General features: G+C 37.3%; 1 protein-coding gene across 2 annotated transcripts in view; it reads right to left on the minus strand.

Annotated features, from left to right (window-relative positions):
• tmem163b (transmembrane protein 163b) overlaps nucleotides 1-13,253 on the minus strand; it is a 71,099-nt gene that overhangs the window by 23,266 nt on the left and 34,580 nt on the right. For both annotated transcript variants that reach the window (XM_002666219.8, NM_001423848.1), the window contains exon 5: nucleotides 9,407-9,503. In XM_002666219.8, coding sequence (XP_002666265.2) covers nucleotides 9,407-9,503 — 97 coding nt within the window. The remainder of the gene's footprint in view (nucleotides 1-9,406; nucleotides 9,504-13,253) is intronic.

The raw sequence follows: 13,253 nt of genomic DNA on the forward strand, positions 1-13,253 counted from the left end.
AAAAGACCATGCTATTGATTTTATAGCACCAGGAAAACATCAATATGTCTCGGAAACGAACGCATGGGATTGCAAAAGGGGGCTGTCCATCTTACACACCTTGTTCAGAACAGCTCATTAACATTTCATTAGAGAACGAACGAGCATTAGAGAGAGAGAGAGAGAGAGTATGTGAGAAAAATAAGATAGAGAAAAGAAGGGAGGGGAAATGTTTCTGACATCAGCAGCAGATGAAGGGAGGGAGAAATATTGGATCTATTTTTAGGCGATGCTTGTATGCGCCAAAACCCAGCTTTACACGCTGAGACAGGAACAGGAATCCTCTAGAGAGAAGCTAGAGTCCTGATTAAAACATCAGCACAGTCTCTCTCTCTCTCTCTCTCTCTCTCTCTCTGGCTGTCTGGCTCTCTCCTCCTTTTTCTCTGTATCTCTTATCTGGTTATAATCTTATATGTTAATTTACACCCAAATTTTATTTGCTACAAAGACAAAGTAAAGTCAAAAAAATATTTATAGTCTCATGAAAAAAAAAATGTCCCATGAGATTGTCATCCCATGTCAAAGATCTTTTCAAGTTCCCAAAAATTCATAATGTCATCAGAGTTCTCATAATATCATAATAGAAACATTTTCAGTTTTCGTTGTCAACAAACTTCTTTAGTTTTGTCATCATTGTAGAAACTTTTTTAATTTTTGCTATGTTAAAATAAAATCGCTTTCAGCCTCATCATATCATCATAGAACCTTTTAAGTTCTTGTCATTATGTCCTTGTGTCTTAAACAAAGTAGAGCTACTTGCAGTACTTGTTGTCATGTAGGTAAATTTGTAGTTGTCAAACTGTTTTGTTCCTGTCATCACAAAAGCTCTTTTAATTGTTGTCATTAAAAAAGTTCTCAAAAACTGTTTGACCTTTTTTAGTTCTTGTATGTCATAAAAACATTGTTTAGATCTTTTAAAATCACTGTAAAAACCTTTTTGTTTTTTGTGGTTCTAGTTGACTTCATAGAAAAAAATGTAGTTCTCTGTCATTGTAGAACCTTTATGGATTATTTCTTGAGTTTTGAGTTGATTTGCTGAATTATTTTGGCTCTTGTTATGTCAAAGAACATTTTTTTTAGTTCTTATGTCATTATAGAAACAATGTAGTTCTCTCTATCCCAGTGAAAAACCTTATCAGTTAACTTATGTCATGAAAGCTTTTTTAGTTCTCATCATATCACTGTAGATTTTTGTAGTTCCTAATACTAAAACATCACTAGTTCTAATTGTCATTATAGAACTCGTTTCAATCTAATGTCATTGAAAAGCATGTTAGTTGTTGTCAGAAACACATTGTTCTTATGTCGACATAGAATCTTTTTTTAGTTCTTGTCACTGTGAAAGTTTTTTTAGTTTCTTAGTAACTGCAAATAAATTTAAGTTCTCTTTGCCTTTGTACCCATTTTACTTCCAATTATATTAATAAAACTTTTAAAATAATATTATTTAGAAAATCCAAAAAAAAAAAACTAGTATGAAAATTGTGCAATGTTTGTTTACTTATTATCTTCATTTTTAGTTCTTATGCCATTGTAGAATCAATTTAGTTCTCTCTATCTCATTATAGAATTTTTAGTTAACATATGTCATGAAAGCTTTTTTTAGTTCTTGTCACCAAACCTTTTTTTTTAGTTTTCATCAGATCATTGTAACTTTAAGTTCCTATAATTATAACTTTAGTGGTTCTAGTTGTCATTATAGAACTGTTTTCAGTCTAATGTCATGATAGAAACATATTTAGTTGTTGTCAGAAACACATTGTTCTTGTTATGTCGACATTGAAACTTATTTAGTTCTTGTCACTGTAGAAACTTTTTTTATCTCTTCGTAATTGCAATACATTTTAGTTATCTTTATTTTTTGTAACCATTTTTTTTCCCAATTGTATTTTAATAGAACTTTTTAATACTATTATTATTTAGAAAATCTATGTATTGATTTAAGAGAAAAAAATCAAACTACAGTAGTATATAAGTTGTGCAATGTTTGTTTATCTCATAATAATAATAAAAAAAGTCATATTCTATATTCTAGTTCTTATGTCCTTGTAGAAACAATTTATTCTCTCTAATTGTAAAACAAATTTTTTAGTTATCATATTTTATGAAAGCTGGGTGACGCGGTAGCGCAGTAGGTAGTGCTGTCATCTCGCAGCAAGAAGGTCGCTGATTCGAGCCTCAGCTAGGTCAGTTGGCGTTTCTGTGTAGAGTTTGCATGTTCTCCCCGCGTTCGCATGGGTTTCCTCCGGGTGCTCCGGTTTCCCCCATGAAATGATGTCATGAATTTCATGAAAGCTTTTTTAGTTATAGTATGTAACCAAACCTTTTTTGGTTCTCATTATATTATTATAGATTTTTTGTTTCTATTATTATAACTTTCTAATTGTCATTATAGAACTCTTTCCAGTCTAATTTTATAATAGAAACATTTTAGTACAGATAGTTTTTGTTAAATCAATATAGAACCTGTTTTAGTTCTTTTTGCTGTAGAAACTTTTTTAATCTCTTTGTAATTGCAAATACATTTAAGTTCTCTTTGCCTTTATAACCATTTTACTTCCAATTATATATTAATAGTATTAGTATTAATTATATATTAATAGTATAAATTAACTTTTTAAATTCTATTTCTATTGAGAACATATATGTATTGTACATATATTTTGAAAGTTATGCAATGTTTGTTTAGTGTTTAATTTTTTTTTAGTTCTTTTGTCATTGCAGAAACAATTTTGTTATCCCTATCTCAGTGTAGAAACCTTTTTAGTTAACATATTTCATGAAAGATTTTTTAGTTCTTGTCACCAAACTTTTTTTTAGTTCTCATCATATCATTGTAGACTTTTTTTATTAGTTTTTAGTGTCATTGAAGAACCTTTTTCAACCCAATGTCATAATTGAACAGGAACAGTTTTTGGTATGTCAATATAGAACCTTATTTGGAAACGTTTTTAGTCTCTCAGTAATTGCAAATACATTTTAGTTCTCTTTGCCTTTGCAAAACCATTTGACTTCCAATTATATGGTAATAGAACTTTTTAAATCCTTTTATTATTTAAACGCCTATGTATTGAAGTAATCGTTTTTAAAACTAGTTTAAAAGTTGTGCAAGATTTGTTTATTGCTTAATTTACAAAAAAAGGTTATTATCTTCTTTTTTTCGTTCTTATGTTATTGTAGAAACAATTTAGTTCTCTCTATTTCATTATAAAACTTTTTTTAGTTAACATGTCACAAAACCCTTTTTTTAGGTCTCATCATATAATTGTAGATTTTTTTGTTCCTATTTAAATTTGTAATAGTTCTAATTGTCATGTTTGTAATGAAGCAATACTTTTTAAAACTAGTCTGAAAGTTGTGCATTATTTGTTAGCTCATAATTAAAAAAAGAAGGTTATTATCTTCAAGGAATATAGCAGTGGAACTTTCAGAGCACAGATGCAGTACCAGATTGAGGCTTTAGGAGTCTCATTTCATCACAGCAAGATGGATGGAGAGACAGATTGAGAGAGAGAGAGAGAGAGAGAGATAGTGGAGGGGTAACTGGTTTAGGGAAAACTATTCCCCCTCTTGATGTTGCCTGGCAACAGTGATATCATACTATTCTAATCTGGTCCGTGACTTCACACCTCGTCTCCGTCGTCTTCATTCAGCTTTACACTTCTGCGGTTTAGCAGGCGCCGTTAGTTCCAGCCGAGGGAAAACTCACACAACCGGCGGCATGTAAAAATGAGTGTTGTGTTTGCGTGTGGCGTCCTTCACCTGAGAGACTCTCGAATGGAGTTTATAGTCAATACAAAGCCAGCAGGGAAATAAGATGCGAATGTACAAATGTTTAGAGCTAATGTACACGGAAATGACTAAATCTGAACAGCTGGTCACAAAAAAATCAATCCCTGAAGCAGTTTGCGAGTCAAGAACAATCAATGAGTCAATCAGTCCATTGAATGAATCAACTACTGGAACAATCAGACAAACAATCTGCTGAATGAAACATGAATCGACTCCTGGAGCAATAAATTAACCATTGTAATGAATTAATCAATGAGTCGGGGAACTAAACAAAAACGAAATACATCAACCACTGGAACAATCAGTCAACCAGTCCTCTGGACTGATTACTCAGATCAAAACAGATTAATCAGCCTCTGCAATCAGTCAGCGAGCAAACAAATAAAAGAATCAACCACTGGAACAATTAGTGTTTTCAATCAGTGAGGGAGTGAACAAACAAACAAATGAATCATCAACTGCAACAATAAGTCTGTAAAGAAACACATGAAAGAATGAAATGCTGAAGCAGCCAATCAACTAACACAATAAATTAATCTGTGAATGAGTGAAGGAACAGATTAATGAATGATTCAATCACTGGAACAATTACTTATTAAGTTAACGTATCAACGAAAAAGAAAAACAAATAAATGAACTTTCCATTAGAGCAATAAGTCAGCATATGAACAAATAAAAGAGTCAATCACTAGATCAATTAATCAACCAATCGAATGAATGAATGAGCAAACAAATGAATCATCTACTGAAAGAACAAGTCAGTAAACAGACAAATTAAACTATGGAACTGTTGAAATAATCAATGAATCGACCACTTGAACAACAAGCAATCAACCATTTGAAAGAATCAAATACTGGAATGATCAAACAACAAACACAATAAAATAAATGATTCAATGAATGAAGAAACTGATTAAATAATTAATTAATTAACCACTGGAACAATTACTTATCCAGTTGAACTGATTAACTATTGAGTTAGTAAATCAGTCCACTGAGGAATATAGAAACGATTAAATGTTCATATGGAACAATAAGTGAGTATGTGAACAAATGAAAGATTCAACCACCTAAACTATTAATCAACCAATCCAATGCCATATCCAATGCCACAACCTGCAGCCCTAGACTGGTTACTCACTGAAGCTATGCAGGGCTGAGCCTGGTCAGCACCTGGATGGGAGACCACATGGGAAAACTAGGTTGATGGTGGAAGTGGTGTTAGTGATGCGGGTAGGGGGCACTCAACCTGGGGACACTATACTTTCAGTAGTAGGCCTCCGTCGGTCAGTGTTGACCATGGATGACGTATCCTAGCTCTTATCTTGAGGCATGACTGATTGTTTAAGACAGAGTCGTTGGTGGCTGAAGAGACCAATGCGGGAGAGGCATTTTTTACCGCAGCAGTCGCATTGATAGGTGGCTCCCTGGCTGATGCTCTGCACCTTTCGGTGAACTCGCTTGTCCTCTGACGCACGCATCATGTTCTTCTCACCTGACTTGAGCTGTTTGGTCAGGGTGCACCTCCATTTCAGGCGGTCTGCTGCGAGGTCTTCCCAGGACTTGGTGTTTATGTCGAGGGCCTTCATGTCCCTCTTCACGACATCTTTAAATCTCAGAAATGGGCGTCCTGTTGTTCTCTTCCCAGATGAGAGTTCTCCGTAAAGGATATCCTTTGGGATTCTCCCATCCTCCATACGGCACACATGGCCAAGCCAGCGCAGGCGACGTTGTCAGAGCATGGTATACATGCTGGGAAGGCCGGCTCGAGTCAAGACTTTGACGTTGGAGACTTTGTCCTGCCAGGTAATGCCCAGAACGCGACGCAGACCTCTTAGGTGGAAGGTGTTCAGTCTCCTCTCCTGTCTTGCATAGGTGGTCCATGTCTCACTCCCATACAGCAGAGTGCTGATGACGCAAGCATTGTACACTGCCATCTTTGTTGCAGTTGTCAGCCTATGGTTTGTCCACACTCGGGTTGTCAGGCGGGCTAGAGTAGAGGCTGCCTGTGGAAAACTAGTGTGCCTGTGGAAAACTGTGCTGGAAAACTAGGTTGCTGGTGGAAGTGGTGTTAGTGATGCGGGTAGGGGGCACTCAACCTGGGGACACTATACTTTCAGTGAGCGCCATTTTTCGGGTGAGACGTTAAACCGAGGTCCTAACTCTCTGTGGTCATTAAAAATCCCATGGCAAGAGGAGGGGTGTAACACTATCACTGTTTGTCAACTCCACCAATAGCTGTTGTGTGGTGAGATCACTGGCGCCATTGTCCTGTGGCTGCAGTCGCCACCCACCTCCCCTTATTATCGTGAATTACTTTGGGTGTATGGCCATGCAAATGAATGCGCTATATAAATGCACATTGCATTGCAGTAAAATGTATGAATGAATCAATGAGTGAATGAGCAAATTGATGAATGAATCATCCACTAGAATGATATGTCAGTAAATAAACAAATCAAACAATCCATCAATCCATCAATCAATCAATCAATCAAATAAATAAATAAACTAGTGAATGAGCAAATGGGTAAATGAATCAATTCATTGAATCAAAAAATCAGTAAACAGACAAACTGTTGGATCAATTTATCAATCAATTAATCAATCAATCAATCAATCAGTGAGTGAATAAATGAATATAAAAAACAATGAATCACACACTGAAACTTAGGAAATAAATAGTACACCAAATTAATCCATTCATTAGGGGAAGAAAACAACCAATCCAATGGATGAATTAGTCATTGTCTGGAACAATAAAGTCTACCTGTAAGTCAGTGAGTAATCAATAAACAAAATATCATCAAACACTCAACCAATCCAATAAATGAATGAACTGGTGAATGAACGAACAACTAAAAAAATACCTCAGTCAACCACTGGAGTAATCTATTAGCTATTTCAATGGATGAATCAATCACTGAATGAACAAGCAAAAACCAATGGAGCAATCTAACAGCTGATCCACTGAACGAATCTGAATGGCTGATTGGCTGAATGAGCAAAAATATCAACCAACGGAACAATCCATCAGCTGAGCCAATGAATTAATCAATGGTTGAATAAACAATAGGGATGTAACGGTATTGTAAATACCGTCATACCGCAATATTAATTTTTTTCGATATTACCGAAGTCGCATGACTCGGTAAAACTATAGGTCTTCTGAGAAAATTTGCTTAGGCGAATAAAGCGAACGGGAGGTAGCGAAAACTACAATACCCATCAGCCCATGCTTGACCATCATCCCTTGCGGTCTGTTGTCGCTACAGATCCAGTAATGCGGAAATGGAGTGTGCTGCTAGAAGCGGGGATGAAAAGAGCTGGAAAACTCTAAGGCCCCGTTTACACTAATGCGTTTTAGTTTGAAAACGCATAAGTTTTGCTACGGTTACGCCAACCGTCCACACTACGCCGGAGTTCTCGAGCGCCGAAAACGGAGCGTTTCGAAATGTGTGGATAATGTCTCATTGTGGATAATGGAAAACGGAGACATCTGAAAACGGAGGCGGGGCTGCTGACATTCGCCTCTCTGATTGGGGCTTTTCCTGAATATTAAGTAGCCTAACACGCACAGTTCAGTTCTGCATCCTCTCCTTGTAAGTTCAGACTTCGCAAGTTTGATCAAGGCTGCAGTCTCTTCTTCTCAGTTTGATATGGAAAAGCAGACTATACCGAGGACACGGGTAAATCTTCAAGGGAACAGTGTACTTTATAACTTCATTCACATCACCCTGGCTTCGTTGTTTCACTTTATCAACAATAAAATGTAAACATGATTTAAGGAACTGCCTATTTTCATTTTAATATTAGCAACTTAGACAGCAGAAATGTTGAGGTGTCGTGCTGCATAAGATGAGCGTCATCTTCACTGTGTGGATATTTATAACAAAACGGAGCCGGTAACAACTGCCTCCTTTCAATTTCAGTGAAAATACGAAACACAGCCTCTCTTTTGCTGAGTATCAGTTTTAAGAATCGATAATGGCCATTTTAAAAGTATAACATACAATAAGTTTATACATTATAGGAAATAAAGGCAAGCGATCAGTCAATATACAGAATGTACGTGGTTACATTAATCATTAACTTATCTTTGCGCTCAGCCAAAACACGTTACCTGAGAACAAGTAATAGATTCCAATGACCAAAGTCAGGGAATATGTCGTTAGATAAAGACAACAAGATAAATGAAATATCCCGTTTAATAAATATATTGAGATTAGATCCAGCGGGAGATGCTTGATGAGAAGTCCGACTAGCAGAGCTTTCATCTGGGTAGATGGGCTGAGTGTGATTAAATGTTGAATGTGATGAGTTTTCAACAATACTAAATTGAAACTTTATTTTTTACATGGTTTAATATTTTTTTTGTTATTAAATTGAAGTTCCTGTTTCAAAGCTTACAGATAGATGGCTAATTTGTATGTCATTGACACTTTTGGCACTTTTTTGGAGTATTTTCATAAGTTTTGTTTTTTCCTGTAAATGATTCAATAAATACCGTACCGTGACATTCATACCGAGGTATTACCGTACCGTGAAATTCTGATACCGTTACATCCCTAATAAACAAACAAACAAACAAACAAACAAACAAATCAACCAATGGAACAATCCATCCGCTGATTCCCTAAACAAATCAATGGTTGAATGAACAAACAAACAAACAAACAAACAAACAAACAAATCAACCAATGGAACAATCCATCTGCTAATTTCCTACACAAACCAATGGCTAAATTAAAAAACAAACCAATGAATCAACCAATGGATTAACCCATCAGCAAACATAGAAATCAACCAACACAACAATCCATCAGCTGGGCCAATAAATGAATGAGTAGTTGAATGAACAAACACACAAACAAACAAACAAATCAACCAACGTAAACAATCCATCAGCTGAGCCAATGAATGAATCAATGGTTGCATGAACAAACAAACCAACCAACTAGCCAATGGAACAATCCATCTGCTGATGCAATGAATGAATCAATGGCTGAATGAACAAACAAACAAACAAATCAATCAATGGAACAATCCATCAGCTGATCCAATGAACGAATCAATAACTGAATGAACAAACAAACAAATTAACCAATTGAACAATCCATCAGCTGATTTAATGAATGAATCAACAACTGAATTAACAAACAAACAAATAAACTAATGGAAAAATTCATCAGCTGATTCCCTGAACAAATCAATGGCTGAATGAGCAAACACAAACCAACCAGCCAATGGAGCAATCCATCCGCTGATGCAATGAACGAAACAATGGCTAAATGAACAAACAAACCAACCAACCAGCCAATAAAACAATCCGTCCGCTGATGCAATGAACGAATCAATGGCTGAATGAAACAACAAACAAACAAATCAACCAATGGAACAATCCATCAGCTGACCCACTACATGAATCAATGGCTGATTGAGCAAACAAACAAATCAATCAATGGAACAATGCATCAGCTGATTCCAATGAATGAATCAATGGCTAAATGAATCAATGACAAGTGAATCAACTAACCAAATATAATGCAAAACAATGTGTTTGTTGTTTTCTTACCACTTCTGGTTCCAGTTTTGTGGCAAGATCATGGATGGCTTTCACCAAGATTGTTATGGCCGACAGGATGAAGACGACCCCAAGGATAACACATGCTCTGGAAAACACACACGCACAGGTACACAGCATAACTCACAACATCAATTCAACTGAAGCTTTATTAAATTCATGGTCTAATTCCCCTCCTGTGTCTGAGTCAGTTAATAAAACACGTCTCTGAAGCTTCTGCTCGCTTTAGTAGCTCATTTCCATTAGGCCTGTCAAGCTCTGGGTTTATAAATGAAGGCGGCGAGAGCTGTAGTTGTCTAATTAGGGCTGGTTAATAGGCGAGAGCATCTGTTCTACTGTTTACTCAGCCGCAGGGGTAGTCAGGTTAAATCTGGCGAATTTTTTTACTGCCGTTCTGCTCCGTTTCTCACACGCAGATCGTAATCGTAGCGGCTTTGCTAGCTCAGTCCGTTAAGTCTGTGTTTTGGTTAGTGATTAAACCAAACAAACACTTTCACACACACACACAGCTAGATACAGTCTCTGGAGATCAAATTAAGATGAAATTAAGACATGCAGATTAATTTAATCTAGTTCATCTTTATAAATCAGGCCAAGGAGGAACTCTACTGATGCACATACATAAAAAAAACTCACTCTGCACATTAGTGTGAAAGTTGTTTTTATTTTTTAGAAAGTTATTTTCTTTCAGTTACTGATTGACAACCTGCAAGCTAATTTAGGACTTTTTTAAAAGAATAAGTATATTTAGTTCAAGCCAAATCAAGTTTTGACTTGTGAACAGTAAGCACTCATCTATCAACATATTGACCTTATTCTCCGCAGACGAGCGGGCGCTGCCATTTGAATCTTTTTGGCACGAGACTTCCGGTCTCATTCACTTCCATTCATTTTTAGACATTAAAAACTGCTCGTTTCGCTGTTTGGTGTTGCAAACTGATATTTCCTTGTTATATTATTCTACTTGGTCTGTCATGCAAACATTTGTTTGTAGAGCAAGTAGTTTGACCGTTTTTTGCCGTTTATTATTCCTTGTCATTTCTCCCATAGGCGACTGAAACGGAAGTTCTAAGACAATCGCGAAAACAGGCGCACTTCCGCATTTTAGAATAAGGTCAATAGAGCACTGTAGCATTGCAAGAACTAGCCATTTAGCACCTTAGTAGGTGCATAGCAACAACCTAGTATCTTTAGCTAAAATGCTTCAAACATTCTAATAATTACCTAGAAATATTTCAGCTTAGCATTAATTGAAAGCACTTTAGCAAAATAGGTGCCCTTCGAAGTCTGTGTGAAATCTAAATTTTCACTGTTTATTTTGCTAGTGCTCATTGATATTTTTAGATGAAAAATGAATCCAAGTTAATGAACTGAAAAAACAAAAATGGTCTGACCACTTGCTTGTGAGTTTGGAGTGTTGGTCCTTCTCTATTGAGTCAGGGTGCTTTCACACTTGGTTCCTTTGCCTGGACCGAACCCAAGTTCGATTATCCTCCCCTACCACCTTCTCGGCAAAGAGCTTAGAATGACCAAGAGGCGACACTCTAGTGTAATTTGGGAAACAGCCACTAGAGGGCGCGGCGGCTATTTTGATATGAAAACTCCATTAGAACAACAGCATATTATAAGTCTGTAAAATAAAATATTAAAAGTGCTGATGATTGTGATAATAAATGTTGTATTGTCGTCTTTCAGATTGTATCTCAGCTTTAATACGCTTTTTAAATAGATAAATAAAAAACAAAGCAGCTGCTTGCCATCGCAAAAGTAATGAGATCCAATGGACGGCCGATCACTTTCACTCCAAAATGGCGGAATCCAGGGCTGTTGCTGGGCGCTGCTGTTGCAATTGAACGTTCTATTGAGTGTCGCCTCTTGGTCATTCTAAGCTCTTTGTTCTCGGTTAGTTTGTGTTCACACTGTTTTGTTTTTTTTCCTTCTGAACCCCGGTACGCTGGCGTTATCGAGCTGCTGTTGTGTGTACAGCTGTTGCTAGGTGCCAGCCACAAAAGCATAGACCAAAATGGAAAGATGTACGCTTATCACATTCGTTCTGCTTTTACTGAATATTTTGGTTTTACATACAGAAAGCGACTTGTGTCTATTGCCTGCAAAAATATTATAAACATTTAGAACATAAGTCAATATTTTTAGAGGAGACAAGCAGACATTATCACTGTTTGCCCTGATTCAGTCCCGCTTGTCACTAAAGTACAGTACTGTATGTGACACACACACACTCACAAACACGAATAAACATTATGAAAACAATTTGTTGTGCAGTTGGCGGTATACTTCCGTTATTTGGTATGATTGCATTTATACCAGAAGTGAACAAGACCAGAGTTCACACGAATTGTACCCCAGACCAACTCTTTCAGGCGGACTCGCGTACGGTTCACGGGTTCAGAAGACATCGTTCACACTAGCTAAACGTACCCAACTCTGACGTCAAACGAAATTGGGTGCGGACCAAAAGTGCTAGTGTGAAAGCACCCTCAGTTTGACTGCTTCAGCAACAATATTCTTAGCTACGCCTCTCTTACGTTTAGTTTGCTTGGAGGGAATGATGTGCAAAAAGAAAGCCCCACCCCAACTCAATATTCCATTTCAGTTGTAAGTACTTCAACATGATGAAATAAAAGTCTCAGTTACTTCCCGTTCAACAATCAACCCGTAGCAACACAGAATTCTTTAGTTTCCCATAGCAACTCCCTTACAGTGCCCTCAAAATTTTGTAGTATCTACCTTGCAACCTTTCCCTAAGATCTAGCTAGACATATTATTAGCCACATCTAGCTTTTTGAACTTTCCAATAAAAATTTTTTTCATTGTTTATGACTCAACTAGTCCAATCGATATGTATCTCTCTAATGCAGCTGGTGTTATGATGTAATCTGTCTCCACGGCGATCCACATCTCTTCAGATTCCCCCAGAGACCACCAGCCTGCGCGTTACAGATGGATTCATTACATGAGTGTGTGTCTGTACTGTACGCTTGATTCAGGTCTGTCTAGTCGAGCGGTGTTTGCACACGTCTGCCTTTGTCCTGTCTCCGGCTCCTCTTCCTCCTCTTTCTTTCTGTTCACAAAGCCTTCCTGCCCTTCTGCCATCTCTATTCTTGCCTGTTAGCCGATAAGGGAAGCCGAACACAGAGAGAGACTGTCTAAGGACCCTCTTTAGACATGAAACCCAGAGCAGTGCCACTACTCAGGGGAGTCTGTCTGCCTGCCCTCCATCCATTAAAACTGATGGTTTGAGAAAGGTTTACCTGTTTTGAAGGGATCGTTCACACAAAATTTAAAATTTACTCAATATTTATTTACCCTCAAGTGCTTCCAGACCTTTATGAGTCTCTTCTGTTGAACACAAAAATAGAAATTTTGATGAAAGCTAAAAACCATTGACATTAAGGCAAAACCAAAACTATGGAAGTCAATGGTTGCCGATTATCTTTGCGTCCAACAGAAGCAGGTCTAACAAGTAAAGGGAAATGATTAGTAGAATTTGACAGATTAGAAATTTGAGTGTAGCGCAGGGGTCTAAAACGGCCATTTACGGCCAGGCCTCCTCCTTCCTCCCGGCAGATCTTCAATTTGCGTGAGCCTAAGCATCCACAACCCAACCTCAACACCCACCCTCAGCTCCCTGGGTTTTCACTTCGCGCAATCATATGCAACAACCCACCTCATCTTCATTTCATGCGGTCATAAGCATCACGCCAACCCCCACCCTGGTCTTCACTTCACATGATCATAATCATCACCCCCACCCTCCCCGGTTTTCACTTCACGCCATCACGCAACCACCCCAACAACATTTGAGTTAATTGGAGGC

Source organism: Danio rerio, chromosome 22 (genome assembly GCF_049306965.1).
Source record: "Danio rerio strain Tuebingen ecotype United States chromosome 22, GRCz12tu, whole genome shotgun sequence".
Lineage (NCBI taxonomy): Eukaryota > Metazoa > Chordata > Actinopteri > Cypriniformes > Danionidae > Danio > Danio rerio.